The sequence below is a fragment of the Gymnoscopelus braueri genome (assembly GCF_963280865.1).
Source record: "Gymnoscopelus braueri genome assembly, chromosome: 17".
NCBI lineage: Eukaryota > Metazoa > Chordata > Actinopteri > Myctophiformes > Myctophidae > Gymnoscopelus > Gymnoscopelus braueri.
This window is the reverse complement of record NC_137617.1, coordinates 36,729,398-36,749,667: the sequence shown is the minus strand read 5'-3', so window position 1 is coordinate 36,749,667 and position 20,270 is coordinate 36,729,398. Positions and strand designations below refer to the sequence as shown.

Below are 20,270 nucleotides of genomic sequence, written 5' to 3'. Positions count from 1 at the left end.
TTGGGGGTCCTTCACATGAAAAAGTTTGAGAACCACTGATTATAGCAAAATAAGTTTAAAAAAAAAACTGTTAGGATTTAGAAGACATTTGTAGAATCCCCCAGAAGCAATGATTTGAGTTACAAATGTTCGCTTTAAAAAAAAAGTATATACTGTATATATTCAAAGATTTGCGCGGCACACAGATGCTTTCCCGGTCCGGTCTTAATGGGTTAAGTTCTGTTGTCCAAACGGAATCAGTCAGCTATTCGCTGTCTGATTGGTATAGTATGAGTGGGTTGAAAATGGGTTGAAAATGGGTTGCAGCATTTGTTGCTGCTATTTTACAATTGGTACTAAAGGTTTATTTTTCCTTATCTATCTTGAACTTATAAAATAAACTTTTGTATTATTTTTCTGTGACAAAACCACTATCTCCATGGCACAGGCACTAAGTTCAATATAGGGGAGATGGGAATGTCAAGCAACAGGGTAAAATGAGCCACCCCATGTTTCAAGGACTCCTAAAACAATATGCAATACCAATAGGCTTATTTTGACTTTACAACAACCATGTGATGGTTTGGGTCATACAGTGTACATACTGTGCATAGTGAATTAACTAGAGACGAATATGGGATTTTTGTCATGTGAAGTGATTCAATTGAGCTCCTGATATACCGGTAATGATTTGCCTGAGGGCAAGTAGATCACTGGTTCTCAACCTTTTCAGGCTGTGACGACCCAAAATAATCATATTTGAACCGGGGACCCCCCTCAAAATAATCATATTTGAACTGGGGACCCCCCCACCCTGACAAGCACTTGAAATGATAGGAGTTGAGGCATTGAATTTAGTTTGGTTCCACTGTCCACAGATAAATATTGTGAAAATAGACAAGCTCACAACGCCTCGCAACGCAACTAAAATGACAATAAGGCCAATGTCTGACCAGTTTTATAGTATAGTTTGTTGATTACTTTTGATGCAGTAATGGTATTTTTTCATTTCATTTTTTGTAAAAAAAAAAAAAAAAAGAGTATTAAAAGTCGTTACATTGTCACTTTACTGTCATCTGGGGACACCCCAAAAATCATGTGGGGACCCCCCTGGGTCACAAGCTGAGAACCACTGAAGTAGATAAGATGGTATCTATCACACATCTGGTAGTGTTTACGCTACAACTTGAGGTTATAGAGCAGATGTGATATTACTTTGGTCTGTCCTGTTGTGTATCATTACTGGTTCAGATTGTGGCTAAGCCTATGGGGTGAGTCACTGCTTTTGAGGCAAATTGAGTCTTTACTAAATCAATGAGAAAATATATGATCATGCACCACTTGGCTTGTCTTATTTAATACATATCATTTGATGAGCTTTCTTGCAGGATCAATTTACCCCACACTGGGGGCAACTAAGTTGTGCCAAAGAACACTTTTGTGTTGTTTTCATTAATGTATTGAAAGTTATATTGTTCTGAGCTGGCTGTGATAATACGAAATGTGTCTCATCTTCTGCCATTCTCCTGAGTCCTGAGTGGCACATTTTCAAAGTTTGAATAAAAATCTACAGAGTGCATGTCTGTACTCTTCTATGCAACAACTTACTTACCTAATGATAACATCATTTTTCACTGGACTAAAAGGTGGTAATAATCAGCACTGCCGACAGGATGCCAGTCAATCCCACAAGTCTGTATAGTGCATTGGTTCTTAAAGTGGGGTCTGGGGACCCCCAGGGGTCCTTGGGGGGGTTCCAGAGGTCCCCAGAAAAGTAGTTAACATAGTGGTTTAACATAGTTAAAGTGTCAAGGACCCCAAAATTGATATGTATATGTACACATAGTTTAACATAGTCTAGTAAAGTTAAACCACATAGTTAAACCACCTCATCCATTTATATGTTGGCTATTGAAAAATAGCAGATCTACAAGCTCACAGCGCGTCACTTCATGCAGCGCTGCGAGCCATTCTGCTATTTTTGAAAATATTTGAAAAATATCAAAAAAATGCTGTGAATTAATAATTCTAAATAAATTTTAAAAAAACTTACATCTTCTCTTCTGGGGGTCCCTGGCACAAAATATTTTCAGATGGGGGTCCTCGGCCAAATACATACATTTGGGGGTCCTTAACATGAAAAAGATTGAGAACCAGTGATTAGAGTGCACCTTCAGCAGGTGGTTCTGGTCAACACAGATAGCATGGATAAATCATAACTTAACCCACCAAAATGTGGAAAACACACAGTGACCATTCATATAACACTGCCAAAAGGTGACAGCAGGTCCTCCGACTATAACAAGTATTTTCTAAATCATTCTCAAACTTGCTCATGTCAAGGACCCCTAAATTCATGTATATTTGGCCACGGACCCCCCCCCCCCCCATCTGAAAATATTTTGTGCAAAGAACCCCCCCATACAATTTGTGGTATTAAAAACCCTTGATATGTTTTAACTAATTTAGCTTGAGACCACCTGGAAGTGGAACCCATGCACTCAAAAGACCCGTGGAGGTCCCCACTTTGAGAACCCCTGCATTAGACCTAGCTGTAGTATACAACCCTCGTAGACGTATTTATGATTCTGACGTTGTAGATTGAAAACGTCAGAATCATAAATACGTCTACGAGGGTTGTATACTACAGCTACATTAGACCATTGACAATAACTCTGTGTACACTCTCAGCCCCATAAGGGTCCATTTGGTTCCCATTTCCTACTATCAGTCATTTAGCTGGGGACCCCCTGGGGGTCCCTGGAGGCCCTGGACCCCACTTTGAGAAGCACTATTCTAAATACAAAGTCGAGCATGACTAAGCTCTGGTTTGTTATTTCATTGTTGAACACCTACATCTTATTCTTCTTTTACATTTTGTTTTAAATGTTTTGGAAGTCTAGTAGTAGTACAGATATCATGTCCTTAGTTTTAAATCGTATAAAGTGTTAATAAGTCAGTACAATGGACCTGAAAGACAACATTTGAAGTTTAAAAGTATCGTTTAACGCTCGTTATCCTGACACGTGGACGCCACCTGCTGTTCAATTAACGTCATGAAAACAGTAACCAAATGGTTACTCCGTCTAAATCCGTTTCCTAGTTCAGAGTGCGGAAAGGAAGCCTCAACAATGTATATATCATTTAATTATTCAAACGATAAACAGTTAACATATGTTTCTTCCAGGTTAAAGGCTTCTGTGTAGCGTTTGTTTACCTGTTCTCCTGTTGGCGCCCATTCAGCTGAGGGGAAATGATATTTTGGGCGGTCCAGGAAACTTTAACTACATTTAATTTATTTCGTTTTTTCACCTTTAAGTCCGGTTCTTTTCTTCTTAACAGGCTCATTCGCCGAAAGCATTCGCCTTTAATTAAAGCAGGTGATTTGCATCTCCCTTTAGTTATTTCCCTCTGGCTTTTAGCCTGAGTGGCTTCAGCCAAACGTCCACATCAGAAGTTAATTCCAACCAGGCTGATTCGCCACACTGGGAGACAGTGGTGTAAAGTAACTAAATACATGTACTCAAATACTGTACTAAGTACACTTTTGAGGTATTTTTACTTTAATGGAGTATATTTGCCTTTTCATTCAGGCAAATATTGTACTTTTTACTCCACTACAATTATTAGAAAACTTTAGTCACTAGTTACTTCGTAGGTTTTGAATATTACAAAACATAAATGAATCACTTCAGCCCTATATATACTTTGGTCATTTGAAAATAGCAGATCTACAAGCTCACGCATCACGATGCGATGCATCGTGAGCTTGTAAATCAGCTATTTCCGAAAAGATTAGAAAACTTGTGAAATGGGACATTCTGCATAATGAGTACTTTTACTTTTGGTACTTTAAGTACATTTTTTTATGTCAATAATTCTGTACTTTTACTCAAGTAAAAAAAAGATTTTAACTTGTAACAGAGTATTTCCACACTGTACTGTGGTATTGATACTTTTACTCAAGTAAGAAATGTGAGTACACTACTTTTACCACCACTGCTGGAAGAACAGGACATCATAGGCCCGACATTTCAGGCTAGTATTCTAATGCATATATTTATACATACAGACAGACAGACAGCAAGGTGTTATAAAAAGCAGTGAATTACAGTGCAATATATTCATGTTTTAAACAAGTTCAAAATGTCTGTTCATGTTTTACAACAATATCACTGACTGCATGTAAATAAATTATGTAAATTCATGGGATTGATATTCTGACATTGAAGGCCACTTACCACAACCTGTAATTTTCATATCTCCGACACCATTAAGTAATGTTAAACAGTATTGCCAAATATGTGACATGAGTTACGATCAAAAGATAAAATCATAAAACAAAACAGAATTATATTACGGTTATTAATAACAATGACTTAAGCTAGCGCATGCATGCAAAATAAAATGTTTAATTAAACTCAAACATTTTAAAATGTTTCTGAATGAAACAAACTTAATGGTTTCTTACATTAAAAACAGCTTTGCAATATACACAAAGCAAAACATAACTTTGTTTAAAAGTAAAATAACATTGTATTTTGGTTAGATTTGCTATTCTTCAAAGCCAAAGGTGACGACAATGATTGACGTATTAAAAAAAAAAAAGGCTATAATATAAGTAGGACAGTGGTTCCCAAATTATTTTGGGTGGTCCCCAGATGATTAGCTTAATGTGCAACATTGTTTTCTCACTCAAAAGTAAACAAACCAACATACAGTATAAGTGTATACAGGGTAGACAGCACATTTCTAAAGTTACACATTTAATGACTTTTAAGACCTTTTTAGTACCAAATTGGCCAAATTGTCAAATATTACGTAAGAAAGAGGCAAACATTGTGAAAATAGCCGATCTACAAGCTCACAATGCCTCGCAGTGCACAATATTCACAATATTTATCCGTGGAACCGAGTCAAACTAAATGTAATGGCTACAATTCCAAGTGCTTTTCAGGGTGGGGGGTCCCCATTTCAAATATGATTTGAGGGGTCGTGGCCTGAAAAGTTTGGGAAACCTTGATCTAGGACATTGGACTTATTCCTAAGTACAAGTACAAATTCTTCAATTTTTTATAACTTCATATATCTGTGGTTAATATACCAGTGGTTCTCAAAGTGGGGTCCGGGGACCCCCAAGGGTCCTTGAGAGAAATCAATGAATATAGCATCAAAATCAGTTTAACAACTTTACCCTATTTTATACTTCAGCTATTTTGGAAAATTGTGGGGAAATTGAAAAAGAAATAATAATTAAATCATATTTTTAATTTCTTTTTTTCTTTTTTCTTTTAACAACACAAATCTTCTCTTATGGGGTCCCTGGTGCCAAATCTTTTCAGATGGCGGACCGTGGCCAAATACATTTTAATTTGGGGGTCCTTGACATGAAAATGTTTGAAAACCACTGACAACAGCAATAAATATGGTAGTTTATTTCCTACACACTGTACACATCAGCTTGCTTTTGCATTGTTTTATATATATATATATGAGATACCGTTGAACCAGTCCATTTGCTTTTTGAAGGCAAAATCTGCAAACAAGGAAGGAAATATTGATTAATAAATACTCACAGTACTACTTCCAATACACTTAATCAAGAGTTCTGATCTTTGCATGTCAGCACTGAGAGTGTCAACATCTGCTAATGTGTCTGTGAGCTACCTGTTTTCGGTTGTTAGATCTGGAGATTAATAAAGGGGGCGAACCCCACCACGTCCTGTAGAAGCACCAACGCCCTCTGCAAAGGTGGCTCGACATCAATCTCTACGTTCCGTTTCCGTAGGGGATCTAGACTCGACTCGGTCACATTGTGGCAGTGATTCACCTTCAGGGACTGCAGCTTTGGGCAGTACTCAGCGACGGTCCTGTAAATACAGCATGCAGAGGATTGATATACTGTAGGCAGGTCAGGGTCTGCAAAGAAAAACCATCACAGATGTGGTTGGGGCGGCTGATGCCGAAGGGTGCAGCAACGGTGGCACAAAATGCGTCTTCAGCCTCATTTACACAGTACTTACCGTAGTTGCGTGACATAGCAGTTATACAAGCTCACAACGTGTCGCAGTGTGACACGTTGCGAGATTGTAGATCTACTATCTTATTCTATGAAGATTTTTTTGTTTTGCATGATCAATTTACCCCACACTGGGTGCAAGTTTTGCCAAAGGAACACTTTGTTCAGTGATCAGTAATTTGTGAACTACATTATATTGCAAGGGTGGCACAAAGTTTGGTTCTACTGATTTATTCTTTATTAATTAAGTCGCGCACCGAAAATAGCTGACCTACAACAAGCTCACTTGTAGATTGACTATTTTCGGTGCACAACACCTGCATGCGACCAAGTATCACTCAGGCTTCTCTGCAGTGGATGGCTCTCTGGACCACAGAATAAATCTACCGTCCTATCATGTAATAACATCAACAAAGTGGTACCTGATGGACTGGTTCCTAACCCGCAGGCAACCCGTCAGGTCCAGCTGCTCCAGGCCCCTGCAGTTCTTGGCCACCTCCTCCACAGACTCGTCAGTGACATTGGCATTGACTGCCACAGACAGAGACCTCAACTTGAGACACTTCTTGGCCAGGTAGCAGATGGCCTCGTCCTTCAGCTGGCGGCAGGCGGTGAGGTCGATAGACTGCAGCCCCCCGCAGTGGTCGGCCAGGCTGCGCAGCGACAGGCTGTCCACCCACTCGCAGTGCGCCAGGCCCAGGTGCTGGAGGTGCGCGCAGCTCAAGGACACCGCCACCAGGGAGTGGCGGGCGAGTCTAACGCATCCCTTCATGTCCACTCTCAGCAGGTGCTGGTTCTGGCCAATCACTGGCAGCAGCTCCTTGTCCGTCACCCAATCTGAGCAGTTGTGAAGTGACAGGTTTTGGAGAACTTTGTTGTCCTTCAGCATAGAGGAAAACGCCTCCTTGGGAATGCAGGACCCAATCTATAAATGTAATTAAAGAGGGGGAGAGCGTTTTCAATAAATAACCAAACTAACCATGCTATCAATGTTTGAGAACAGGGGTCTTCGACAGGGGGTCCGAACCCCTTGGGGGTCCTCAGAGTTACTACAGGGGGGCCGCCAAATCTTTGTGTGATAGGATTTCTTTTTTTTACACTAACCACTTGAACCCTAGCATCCAAATTCTGAGGAGAACTTTAGCCAAAAATAGCAGATCTGCAAGCTCACAGCGGGCGTTGTGAGCTTGTAGATCGGCTATTTTTGGCAAAGAGTATAGGTGTGTAGAGGGAAAAAAGAGCAGACCAAGTAAAAAAAAAAGTTTAATCTGAAACCCAATTTTATAACAATATAGAGGGGGTCCCTGCTTCATCTCTCTCTCAGCTAGGGGGTCCTTGGCTTGAAAAACATTGAAGACCCCCGGTTTAAGTGGTTAAACGTCTGAAAAATACACATTAACATGAATCCAACGTACACCGACTACAGTGCTGTAAAACAATGAAATCTATGAAAAGGTTTAATATGAAACACAATTTTATACAATAAACTCCTGCACTAGAATATTTTCTCCATCCCTCATCATCATCATCATCATCAACACCACCTACCTGTGATAGATCAAAGGTCCGACAGTTGGCCATGTACACCTGGATGAGGGCATGGAAATGCTTGCTTACTCTCTGGAGCCTGACTAGCTCTCGCAGTGGCAAATGACATAGAATATGTGGAACTAATACATCCTCCCAGGGCAGATCCAAAAGATGACAACTGAAAAAAAAGAGGGGTGAAAAATGCAGTCAGTTTATTCAGCATCAGCAACATCACCAGCTGCTACCCAGTGGTGTAAAAAGTAACTATAAGTACATTTACTCAAGTACTGTACTTTAAGGGACATTTCGCCGATTTTGCATCAAACCCCTATTTTTATCTAGGTCTAGGACCCATAAACATGATCCTAGTGTGTTTTTTGTGTTTTATCTGTATTTTTAGATTTGTATCCATATCCTCAGAGACTATAGCCAGATTCCATTCCCCAAAGTTCGGTCACTCGCTCACTCTCCTCGCTTCCTCCACTCGCGCCTAAGCCCCGCCCCTGCGAGGAGCCGAGGATTATTTGTGAGGACGAGTGGTCGAGTGGTTGCCGTCAAAGGATCGGACTGCACTGGGTCCGTCATTTCAAAGCGACAGAAAATTCCGCGATCACTTATGACGTCTCAAACAGCTGGACCAGAGCCGTGGATGAAAATATACATGCATAGAATAATATGCAGGTATAGAATAATACATAATATAAGAATAGACAATTCATCAATGTGGATGGCCACATTGTTATCTTTATAGTTAACATTTTGTGCAAAGCCATTTATTCCTGAAATAGTGAACGAAGCGCCAGGATGATTAAACATTTATGAATTAAATCCTGACCCGTCCCTCTTTTTGCTCGTACAGTCCCCAGACCCCCCCACCCCCCGCAGCAGTCCCGCACGGCACTGCTGCTTATAACAGCCACCGTATATTACAGAGTATGTCTGACTCTGAATTACATCATTCATGCAGGGTGGCCATACGTCCTCTTTTACCCGGACATATATTCTTTTGGGGGGCTGTCTGGGGGGGGGTTTATAAAATCCTTCAAATGTCCGGGGGTTTGAGAGTTTGGGTGATATCCTCCCCACTTCTGGGACGAAGAAAAAAGAAAAAAAACTCAGACGATTTTGTGATTTTGCTTGATATTGTTTGATAGCGAAATAAATCATGACTGATAGACATGAAAGAAGACCCTTCACAGCAAATACAGAATTTTAAAATGTAAGAATCGGTTCAGAATTGAATGAGTACGGCTATAGTTAAATAGCGTAAAGTGTCCTCTTTTTGGGGAATTCAGAATATAGTCACCCTATATTCAGTCTATATATAAATACAATACATTATTTTAAACATAATCTTTGTCACAGTAATTTATAGTAGTCCATGCACTGCATTGAGATGAGGCATGCACGGAGAGAAATGAACTATCAGCTTTTGAGACAGTATAAGTGTGCACAATATATTACAATGTATATAATTGTATTATACTTTATATCATACAAAGCAATAAAGCCAGTGGCTTGTTGCGTCTTTTCAGTTAATTTACACTGTGTGTGGGTGTGTGTGTGTGTGTGTGTGTGTGTGTGTGTGTGTGTGTGTGTGTGTGTGTGTGTGTGTGTGAGATGGGCAACGAGTGATCGGCGGGGGCGAGGGGGGGGCAGCCGGTGTTTTCGGGGCATGGTTTCGGGTTTCAAGCGTTGTTTGTGTGGCCACATGTGGAGGAGGACCATGAATACGTCACGGGAGAAGGGAAAAAACAAAAAAAACGTCTACACGTGATGCGGAAGTCTGCCGCGGAGGAGCTGTTGAGAGTGGTCGAGCCTACACTTGATGTACACTCGCTAAATGCGGAAGTAGAGAGCCGACTCGGCTCCTCCACTCGACTCCACTCGCCTCCTCCAAGAAGCAACTAAGTAATTGGAATTTAGCACATCCGGTTTGGAGTCGGAGTGACCGAGTGGGAGTGAGCGAGTGGCCGAGATTTTCGGGTTTGGAATCTGGCTTTAGAGTCATTTGACTCATAGTCTCTTTATCTCACCTTATTTCCTGACTACAATGTGGACCACACCCCCATGCAGCCTCCCCTCCCCACAAGGAAGGGCAGTGCCCCAAACTATTATGGTCATTGTTGTAGTAATGCAGCAGTCCAGTCAACCCCCAGTCAAACACACAGACTTCTATATTTTTCTGGCCATAGGGTGCAAATTTCAAATTTTGCTACTGTTATCTACTACAAATATTATTAACATTGAGTGACTGTAAGTTCTTCCAGGGGTGAAATGCTCCTTTAAGTAAATTTTTTAGGTATTTTTTACTTTACTGGAGTATTTCCAATTTTCAGTACTTTTACTTCTACTCTACTTTTGTAGATTTTGAATATTATTACAAAAGACACATTAACCATTTCAACACTACTGTATATACATTTCGGCCATTTGAAAATAGCCAATCTACAAGCTCACAGAGATCTGCTATTTTCAAAAGATGTTTTATACATTTTAAACTTGTGAAATGGGACATTCTGCATAATGAGTATTTTCTACTTTTGGTACTTTAATTACCTTGTACTTTTACTCAAGTAAATTTTGGTTACCCGGACTTCTACTTGTCACAGAGTGTTTCTACATTGCATTATTGATAGTTTTACTTAAGTATAAAATGTGAATACTTTTTTTCCACCACTGCTGCCACTGCCAATTCTAGCGTTGTTATCAGCTGATTGCTGCTCGTAGTCGTGGTAACAGGATAGGTGGGCACTGTAGGGACATCTGGGCACCTCGGTGTAAAATTGGCTATTTTGTCCAAAATGTGAAACAATATAATATTAGAAAAATGGCTAAGTAATGTAAAGTATACATGATTAGAACATGCTTAAACATTCGACAATTAAGGTCTAATATTTCTACAATTGCTACAAAACCTGTATATCCACTCATTTTGGAGCATAAACAAAAAGCTGAAGGATAAAATTAAGTCTGATAATGATGTACTGTGCATGTTCACATCATGTATACTTTACATTACTTAGGACCATTTTTCAAATATTTTATTTTTTAACATTTTGGACAAAATAGCCAATTTTACATGGAGGTGCCCAGATGTCCCCAAGTGCCCACCTATCCAGTATCTGTTGTCGTAAGCTAACATTAGCCTGCTAGCTACGTAACGTAGCTGGTTTTGTGATTATAAAGAAATCGTCAGCATGCGTTATAATGCACCTACTTTAACACCCCGGCTTCTTCGTCTTCCATTATGACTCAGCAATCGTATAATATGTTAAAGATAAACTGTTACTCTTCATATAGTACAGAAGACAATGGAGTGATGGAGCCTCAGGGAAATTTGCTACCGTTAGCTGTAGACTTGTTTACACACTTCCGGGTTCATTCCTTGGTTCATTGGTTCATTCCCAGTGGTGGAAAGTAACTAAGTACATGTACTTAAGTACAGTACTTAAGAATACTGGAGAATTTTGAATTGTCAATACTTTTACTTCTACTCCACTACACCTCAGAGGAAAATATTTATAGGAAAACTTTATTGTTACTTGTTTTTATTATTATATTTGTTATATTTTTATTATTCGCCCTTGGATCAAGACTATCAGATGTATTTTATCGATTTTGACATCTATCATAGATACGAAAGTAAAAGTCAGACTCTATGATATGTGTCTTGATCCAAGGCTAGATTATTATTACAAAAATACACTAACCACTTCAGCAGCAATATATATTCGGCCATTTGAAAATAGCAGATCTACAAGCTCATGTCGTGGTGTGATGCATTGTGAGCTTGTAGATCTGCTATTTTCAAAATATTTTTGTATACATTTTTAACTTGTGAAATGGGACATTCTGCACAATTAGTACTTTTACTTTATCTTTAAGTATACAGAGTTTAGGCTATCTATATTGCAGTAGCCTATTGATACTTTTACTTAAGTAAAACATGTGAGTACTTCTTCCATCACTGTTCATTGCACTGATTCCACTGATCTATAATTAGTTTATTATAGGCTAGTATCAGTGGTCGTTTGTTAGAACTGCTCTCAGAGACAACCTTTCAAACGCAACTTTGAATACAAAGTGTTGTGCAATCATTCAATTATTGTTTAAACTTTTCCTATGTGCCCTCATTTCATACTTTAAAATAATAAATAAATAAAATTTAGATTTAGATTATGGAATGTACATTTTGGGAAATGCATCGCATCCACCATCACTAAGAATTTGACATTAATAACATCATCTTTGGTTTAAAGCTGGTCATAAAAGCCTATGAAGTGCATTCTATCAAAGTAGGCTACTATTCTGAATTTAAATGCCCTGATTCTCTGTAGCCTTGGGTACCAAGTTGATGTTAGTAGTTGTCAGTTGAATGAATATTATGTAAAAGCATGCCAGGAAATGAGTAGGTTCTGCAGGCCGATGCATGTTGAACAAATGACCATGCTGTCAATTCACCTCTAGGTATACGGAACAATGGAATCAGTCATGCTGAACAGCTGCTGACTGCAGAGTTATGTTTCACTGAATGCAGTGAGCCAACAGGATGGCATTGTGAATACCCACTTTTGACAGACTACACGCTGTATTTCAAGCTCAAGAACAAGTATGGCGGATAAATCAATCTATGATTTCTGTGCCGAGGAGCTGGATGGACAATCTGTTCCATTAAGTAACTACAGGGGCAAGGTGCTTCTGATTCTGAACCTTGCCACCTTTTGAGGATCAACAATTGAGGAGGTAATATTTTTGGAAGACCACTGATGACTCACAGTCACATCACATCATCAGAATTGATAAAACATTCAGCTAATTGCGTCTCTTTTGTAAAGATGTCTGAAGTATTGTGTTATTATTCACTTTTTCTTTTCTCAGTACCACAGAATGAATGCACTCATGGAAATGTATGGTGACCTCAACTTTACCGTGCTAGGATTCTCCTGTAACCAGTTTGGTCTTCAGGCACCTGGTACGAATGCACCTAATGACAGACTTCGAGGATTATACGGAAATGATTTAATTAAAATTATTATTATTATCTGTTACGGTACCATCATACCTAGTTCTCTAATGGTTTAACCACTTGAGTCCTCTGAGGACATTCTGCGAAAATAGCAGATCTACAAGCTCACAACGCATCGCAACACAAGGCCTTTTGAGCTTATATATCGGCTATTTTCAGTAAAGAGGTTTGATGTAGAGTGAAATACTAGTGGACCTATAGTAGTATTATACAACCCTGGGGGTCCCCGGTCAACTAGGGTTTAGTTAACTGGATAGCCCATCAACACGACACTTCAGGTCTAATTTCATGTGTGAGGCCAAGTTGGACTCCAGGGCAAATTGGATTGGTTGTAGAGGTGTAAGGCAACTTTAATCTATGTGGCTTTATTTCTCTTCACTTCTTTTTTATGTTGGAAAATATTTCCTAAACAAAGCTTTATTAAATAGTCGGTGTATGTCCACAGCTCTTTTTCCATGTTTTATTGTAGCCACAAAAATCAAACAATCAAAAGCTGTAAATTAACTCTATCTCTTCTCCTTTAGAGGTAAATCATGAAACTCTCAATGTTCTGAAGCATGTGAGACCTGGCGGAGGATTCGAACCAAAGTTCCCTGTCTTTGGCAAGGTCGAAGTGAACGGATTAAATGAAGAACCACTTTTCGCCTATCTCAAGGTAGTGTATTTTGCATCCAACTTAGCTTTATTTTTCCTTATTGGTGAATATCATATTCTTTTGTAAAAGTACAATCTAATATAATGTTACCAAGATACTGTTATTTCTATTCTCCATCAGGAAGCTTTGCCATTTGTGAACCCTGTTATTGGAGATACAAAGAGATTCTTTTGGTCACCCATCAAAGTCAATGACATTCGGTGGAACTTTGAAAAGTTCTTGATTACAGCAGATGGTGTGCCCTATAGACGGTTAGTCATGCACTAGATGTTCTCCAGTGTTTCTTCTGAATTTTGAATTATAAAACTACAGCCCTTACATAATTCTTTTTTTGTTTCAGGTATGAACTTCACTGTCCCTGTGAGAAATTGGAAAGAGATATTGCAGAACTTCTCTAAATGCAGTTGTCCCATTGATTCTTCACTTAAACTTTGAGTCTTAAAGTGTCCTTTAGTGTCAGTGACAGTGGCAGTGTGACGATCCCCCAGTAAATGCAGACTTGCACCTGAGTTGGATCTGATGAGAAGTGGAACAGGACTCAGAGGTTCAGTGCATTCACTCTGAGGCCAGCTTCCCTTCAGCCACTGGAAACAGTTTTAGTGTCTTCTCAATGAGAGACTGTTATTCTGAAATAAAATGTGAAGAGTTTATTTTGTTTGGCTTCTTTATTTATTGTGAGCAAATCATGTAGGCTACATCAATATTAGAGTGGCAATGCATTTACATGATTCAAGCTATGATGTGCACATGATCCAATGGTTGCTGGTGCCAGACAAAATGAGTAACAGTGAAGAAAGGAATAAAGTCTGCACAGAATCAGGTACACAACGTGTCGGCCCTACAACCTGGCCCTACAACCTACAACCAGGTTTATTTTATTGACTTTATTCCTTTCTTCTGTTAAGGCCTGTCAACTCTGAGTACCTCTGTACATCCCATTGATAACGCCTTTCAATGAAATGGAAAGTTTTTCAGGACATTAGGAAACGCTTTGCTATGCTTTTGTGATTGTCTGTTACTTTCAGTTACTTTATCCCTTTCTTTGTTGACAGCAGTCAAACAATTGACAAATTGGCCTAATTGTCCACAGATACTTATCATGACTAACTACTGCAGTGGTTCTCAAAGTGGGGTCCGGGGAGGACCCCCAAGGGTCCTTGAAGGGGTAGATCTGCTATTTGAGAAATATTTTTGAAATATCTTGGAAAATTATGACACATTGTAAGTAATCCCTTTTTAAATTAATTTTTACTCAAATGATCTGTTATGGGGCCCCTGGTACAACATCTATTCAGATGGGGCTCCGCGGCCAAACACTTCAATTTGGGGTCCTTGACATGAAAAAGTTTGAGAACCACTGAACTACTGCATTGGCTTGTGTCAAAACTGGGCCTGGGTCATTGCTGAAAACGTTAGTGAATCCCTGCACCACCACAGTAAGTACAGTACACCAATGTTAGTTACAGTTAAGTCGTGTGTGTGGACACAGTGGTGGCACCAATGCCCATAGACCGTACAAATGAATGGGGTGGCACCTAACTCTATGGGTGGCACTAATGCGCTAATAGTTTATGAAAGGTCAAATGTCCCTTTTGGCGACCCATAGCTCACATCCTGCGCATGCGTAGTCTTATTTCTGGCAGAGACAGTCGGGGACGGGGACAGTAAACATGGCTGGTGTTGTTGGCTTCCAGCGATGGGTTCGAGCCCTCACCAAAGGGAGAGGAGCTGGGGTTCCAGCCCTGCTGTCGGCAAGCAGAGCAGGCAAGTACACTCTCTAATGTTTTTAATGAAGCCATAGAAACAGTGTGTTTGAGCATAGTTTCAGACATCAAGGCTTTTTCGTGTCAGAGTAGCTATAACCTTGACAAGCTAACGCTAGCGTATTCTCCCACAGCGGCCACCGTAGCGTCTATGATGATGATCACTGTGTTCCACTAACTTATTGAGTATATGTTCCCATCTGTTTGACTTGATAAAATAACATTTATGTTGATATTCTTTATAAGGAATAACCCCTTGAGATGCAGCATCTCGTGTTCGAGGAGGGGGGTCCTAAAGACAGCAGTACAATATACTGTACACACACAATACAAAACATTTAACAAAAAACAGAAATGCAAAATATCAACCAGACCAAAGCTCAAGACAACACAAAATCAGGGTATTATACTCTAAGCAAGCACAAAAAGATGGATCATTTGTTTAGAGTCAAATGTCATTGTCAGTGTCGATGTCAAGAGTTGGCATACAGTCGATTAAATTTAAAGGTATATTTAGTCAGTTATTATGATGAGATATAGCTTATTATTAGTTATTATTTCCATTCACACATGTTTCATTATTCACGTGTCAGCCTCGGGACCTTCGAAGGACATTCTTCCTGGCCCATACCCCAAGACACCTGAAGAGCATGCTGCTGCAGCCAAGAAATACAACATGAGAGTTGAGGACTATGAGCCTCATCCTGACAACGGCGAGGGGTGAGATAGATTCATCTTGCTCCATAGTTCACTGAATCAGTGGTTCTCAACCTGTGGGAGATCCCCAAGTGATTTTGGGGGGTCCCCAGATAATTTGCTTAACGTGTACATATAGTGTACACTGTACAGGGTGTCTGCACATTTTTAGGACTTTAAAGACCTTTTTAATGCCACAAAAATGAAACCTAGGGGAAAAATCAGGGTGGGGGGTTCCCAGTTCAAATATGATTATTTTGGGGGGTCGTGGCTTGAAAAGGTTGAGAACCACTGCAGTGCGCTAAAAGAAACAACGTTTCCTGACAGAAGGAAAGGATGTGCATCGGGGTTGATCATCTGCACTGCTATCAATCTGGGATTTACCTTATTGAATTAGTTATTGTTAAGGATTTGCTTGCCTTTTGCACACTAAAATGTTAGGGTTAGTGAAAATGTGACTACATTTGAATGTGTTTAACAATGTTTTAAACACACAGCCTTGTACATTACATTACAGACAGGTGCATAAATGTGTTCATGTACCTGTCTAATTCAATGTACAATGCTATTATGACTTTGTAATTTTCCATCAGCGATTTAATATAGTCAACTCTATTCTAAATTTAGAAAAATATTATTATTTAGTTTCAAAAACAAGAGGGGGCTATTATTGAGCCCTTAGGAATCTAGACCTCTAGACCTACTGCACATATAAACAGAGCTGCTTGTGCTACCTTTTAAACACATTTTAAATCTGAGGCTTTTTTTGGGTATACTATTTAGATAGTTTTGAGAAAATGTGCTGCTAATTGTCCCAAAGTGACTGCAAAAGATTGCTGCTATTTGTTTCAAAAAGCTTTATACCCTGTACATATAACGACGCAATGTGACAGCTCTGTTTAACACAATGCTGTACCCCCTCCAACTGAATACTTTACTTTCCCCATTTTCTTAAACTGTTTTTATTATATTTTGATACTTGCTATGGCAATTTAAACATATCTTTTCTTATGCCAATAAAGCTCCTTTGAAATGAATTGAATCCAGGCTCTAACCTGGGTGTGCATTCATCATGTTGCTGAGCAGTGAGTGTGACGGTTTACTGACTTAACTTTCTTTTCTTTTTTTTTGCAGCTTTGGTGATTATCCAAAACTCCCAGATAGATCTCAGCACGAGAGAGACCCCTGGTATACATGGGACCATCCTGATCTGAGGAGGAACTGGGGAGAGCCAGTAAGTTAATGAGATACTGTATGAAATGCAGGGAATTTTGTTTTATATATTTATATGTGTTCAACGAGCCAAAAATTGTTCAACTAAGAGTTTCTGAGTGACAAGTGTTCCATTTAAAAAGTGCACACAAAAAAAGCTTGAATGCCATTCGGTGGCTTTCTATAGATGTGATTTTAGTGATTTGGTGTAGACGGGAAAAGTATAGACCCCTGGCGGACCCCGGTTAACAACGCTCTATGTTCCCATAGTAATCATTGCTATATAGAGAGTGTCTGCAGTAACAGGGGTCTCCTTGTCTGAAATAAACTGAAAATAGACTTTCAGGTCAGGATTTCAGCCCATTTTCATCCGATCAGGAGAGAGACTGAGAGAGAGCAAAGTGAAATTGGATGTGATGAAATTACAAAATCAGCTGAAATATTTTGAATTGGAACACTATTATAACATTGAAGCCATCCACTTGAAAATGTATTTTCTGTTTATTAAAGAGCTGGGGAGATGGGGAGACCCCTGTTACTGAACTCTTTAGTACTAATACTATTAGTGTTAGAAGTGATTTCATGCTTTAATCAAAACATATCACTTACAGCACCTTTCTAAATAGTATTTTATATAATTCCAAGGTACCTCACACACCCCTTTGTATGGGGTCATGTATTGTAATTTTTTTTAATGCAATCTTGTGAGGGCACAGACTATACTCGGCCATAAACACTGTTTGAATATATTTAGTTTCCTCTTAACAATTGTTGCTTTGTTTTTTTCACATCCTCTTGTAGATGCACTGGCATTTTGACATGTTCATCAGAAACCGAGTGGACACCTCTCCCAGCCCTGTTCCTTGGCACACAATGGTCAAAACTCTGGGCGGCTTCATTGGCTTCATGTTGTTTATGTTCTACCTCGGGGAACAATTCCCAGCATACCAAGCTGTTGTAAGTACAGGAAAACGTAGTGTTTATTTGTTGTCTCGTTCATGATCGATTTACAGCTTTTCACCCGAGGTGTCGGGACATTGAACAGGTTATTGTAACTAAAGCCTGAGTTATACTTGGCTGCACGCTAGTGTTACACACCAAAAAATTGCAGATCTACAAGCTCACAACGCGTCACAGTGTGACACGTTGTGAGCTTGTAGATCTGCTATTTTCTGTGCGCACAACAAAGTATACGTAAATCAGGCATAACAAGTGAAAGCGGGTCCGCAGTTTGAGATACAAGAGAGATGCAATTCTTTGAGATTTTATGAAACCATCTATCTTTCATCCATCTCTCTCCTTTGTAAACTGCCCTCAAAACACACCTCTTCAGACTTGGTCTCCCCACCTAATCCTTTTCCCATAGTCTTTTCACCTTTTATTATTTTTAATTAACTGTTTTTATTCTTCTTTTGTAGCCCCTATTTCTTTTATTCATTTCTTTGCTTCAATAAATTTATATTTTGTTTTTTAAATCGACTTTGAGTACACAGATAAGTTGGCTGTATTATTATTATTGTCTGTACTTTTGCCCCTGGTCTGAAAATGTCTGTACATGTAGGATAGTGTAAATGTATCCCACAGGCCTTGGGTCTGTTATAGAAGATACAAATACCATGTGTTTTTGTGTCACTTTGGGCTGAAAGCCAAATCCAGTATTGAAAATGTACTAGGTTATTTCATTCAGAGAGAAACATGGCTGATTTGACTGCAGGACCCAGGAGAACAGATGAATAGATATTTGCTGATAAGCTGGCTCTTTATTTCCTTTACATTGCAGTCTGTAAAGTCTGTATCTGACTAAATTAATATGTAGGCAACTGACAGTCGTAACATTGTAAAAGTTGCAAGCTTGTTTTATCAAGCTAATAATCTGTGTTAATGCTGTGAAGTAAATTCCATAAGTTTAAGATAAAATTCAAACTGTACCTTATTATCCATTGTCATGGAAACTTGTTTTGCAACCAGCGGCGGAACATAATTATATGTATACAAATATTCAATGTTTTGTTTTGTTCTAGGGACCGAAGCAGTACCCATACAATAACCTGTATCTGGAGAGAGGGGGAGACGCTGACAAACAGCCGGAGGAAGAAGTCAAAAATTATGAAATATAATGTCTAAACTGTCACGCTACTTGTGTAAATATATTTCTGTCTCTAATAAAGACTATGTTAAAAGTTATGTTCATTTATTTTGGATATATCTATTTGTGTGTGTGTGTGTGTGTGTGTGTGTGTGTGTGTGTGTTTCCATTTCGCACTTAACCCATTAAAACCGGGAAAGCATTTGTGACATTTAGGCTCTAGCGTTGGCTATTCAAAAATAGCAGATGTACAAGCTCACAGCGTGCCACACTGCGAGCTTGTACATCTGCTATTTCTGAACATTTTTGAAAAATCTTGAAAGGGAAAACTACTGATTTAGAACTAAGGCATTTGTAGAATCGGCCTCAGGTCTTAATGGGTTAAGTTGCTCGGGATAAGAGTGTCTGCTAAATGCCTACATTGTTTTCAAGTATTGCTTATTTTGTTATAAATTATTATTATACTTTATGCTGGACCCTGTAGTGTAGGCCAGTGGTTTTCAAGGTTGGTGTCAATGGGCATACCGAATGAGTTTAGTTTTGTGATGTCTCACTCAGGGTATTTCATTCATAGATTCATACAGATACAGTGCAGTGGTCCTCATGAACTGAAGCATAGAACAGTGGTTCTCAAAGTGGGGTCCATGGACCTTCAGGGTTCCTTGAGGGGGTTCCAAAATGGTTCCTTACAGGTCTGTCACTCTGGAGTGTACAAATCCATTTCCAAATTCCATTAGTACACTCTCAGAGTCATGGGGGTCCTTGAAATTAAAATGTTTGAGAACCACCACTGGCATAGAACAGAAGATAAGTAATGAGTAAAGTCTACTCGGGTCAAAAGAGGACATGCGCATTGTGACCCTCGTCGGCCACTGTAGTGATGTGTCAACACAGCACACTAGTTGCTCGGGACTCTCTCTTTTCCCGGTGTTTCGACCAGGTGGGCGCGGTTTTGAGGTTAGGTTTAGGCATAGTTCCTGTGAGGTTAAGTTTAGGGTTAGTTAGGGCTAGGTTTAGGCATAGTTTTTGTGAGGTTAGGTTTAGGTTTAGACATAGTTTTTGTGAGGTTATGTTTAGGTTTAGGCATAGTTTTTGTGAGGTTAGGTTTAGGTTTAGGCATAGTTTTTTGTGAGGTTTAGGTTTAGGTTTAGGCACAGTTCCTGTGAGGTTAAGTTAGGTTTAGGCATAGTTTTAGTGAGGCTAAGTTTAGGCTTAGGGTAAGGGTTAGGTTTAGGCATAGCTTTAGTGAGGTTAAGGTGGGGTTTCGGCGTAATTGTAGTGAGGTTAAGGTTAGGTTTATT

The 20,270-nt window shown here is 39.4% G+C and overlaps 3 protein-coding genes across 3 annotated transcripts; 2 read left to right on the top strand and 1 right to left on the bottom strand.

Annotated features, from left to right (window-relative positions):
• Positions 1-3,829: 3,829 nt before the first annotated feature.
• On the bottom strand, positions 3,830-10,888 carry fbxl15 (F-box and leucine-rich repeat protein 15). The gene is made up of 5 exons (XM_080454364.1): positions 10,749-10,888; positions 7,547-7,706; positions 6,421-6,923; positions 5,647-5,849; positions 3,830-5,515 (listed from the first exon to the last, which is right to left on the bottom strand). The coding sequence occupies exons 1-4, from the start codon at positions 10,775-10,777 to the stop codon at positions 5,660-5,662; spliced, it is 882 nt and encodes a 293-aa protein (XP_080310490.1). The 5' UTR covers positions 10,778-10,888; the 3' UTR covers positions 3,830-5,515; positions 5,647-5,659.
• Positions 10,889-12,142: 1,254 nt separating this feature from the next.
• Positions 12,143-13,610, top strand: gpx9 (glutathione peroxidase 9; the record flags this gene model as incomplete). Its single annotated transcript, XM_080454970.1, has 5 exons — positions 12,143-12,274; positions 12,410-12,503; positions 13,082-13,212; positions 13,333-13,463; positions 13,553-13,610. The coding sequence occupies 5 exons, from the start codon at positions 12,143-12,145 to the stop codon at positions 13,608-13,610; spliced, it is 546 nt and encodes a 181-aa protein (XP_080311096.1).
• A 1,238-nt stretch (positions 13,611-14,848) lies between these two features.
• On the top strand, positions 14,849-19,067 carry ndufb8 (NADH:ubiquinone oxidoreductase subunit B8). Its single transcript, XM_080454365.1, has 5 exons — positions 14,849-14,976; positions 15,569-15,695; positions 16,806-16,905; positions 17,685-17,840; positions 18,905-19,067. The coding sequence occupies exons 1-5, from the start codon at positions 14,883-14,885 to the stop codon at positions 18,998-19,000; spliced, it is 573 nt and encodes a 190-aa protein (XP_080310491.1). The 5' UTR covers positions 14,849-14,882; the 3' UTR covers positions 19,001-19,067.
• The last annotated feature ends 1,203 nt before the right edge of the window (positions 19,068-20,270 follow it).

What these genes read in the sequence shown, in the direction of transcription:
- fbxl15 (XM_080454364.1), bottom strand. Translation starts at nt 10,777, where the DNA reads ATGGAAGACGAAGAAGCCGGGGTGTTAAA. An exon ending in GAAGAAGCCGGGGTGTTAAA is followed by an intron (nt 7,707 to 10,748) that starts GTAGGTGCATTA and finishes CTTTTTTTTCAG; the next exon opens with TTGTCATCTTTTGGATCTGC. An exon ending in GGACCTTTGATCTATCACAG is followed by an intron (nt 6,924 to 7,546) that starts GTAGGTGGTGTT and finishes TTACATTTATAG; the next exon opens with ATTGGGTCCTGCATTCCCAA.
- ndufb8 (XM_080454365.1), top strand. Translation starts at nt 14,883, where the DNA reads ATGGCTGGTGTTGTTGGCTTCCAGCGATGGGTTCGAGCCCTCACCAAA. An exon ending in GCTGTCGGCAAGCAGAGCAG is followed by an intron (nt 14,977 to 15,568) that starts GCAAGTACACTC and finishes TTCACGTGTCAG; the next exon opens with CCTCGGGACCTTCGAAGGAC. An exon ending in GGAGGAACTGGGGAGAGCCA is followed by an intron (nt 16,906 to 17,684) that starts GTAAGTTAATGA and finishes ATCCTCTTGTAG; the next exon opens with ATGCACTGGCATTTTGACAT.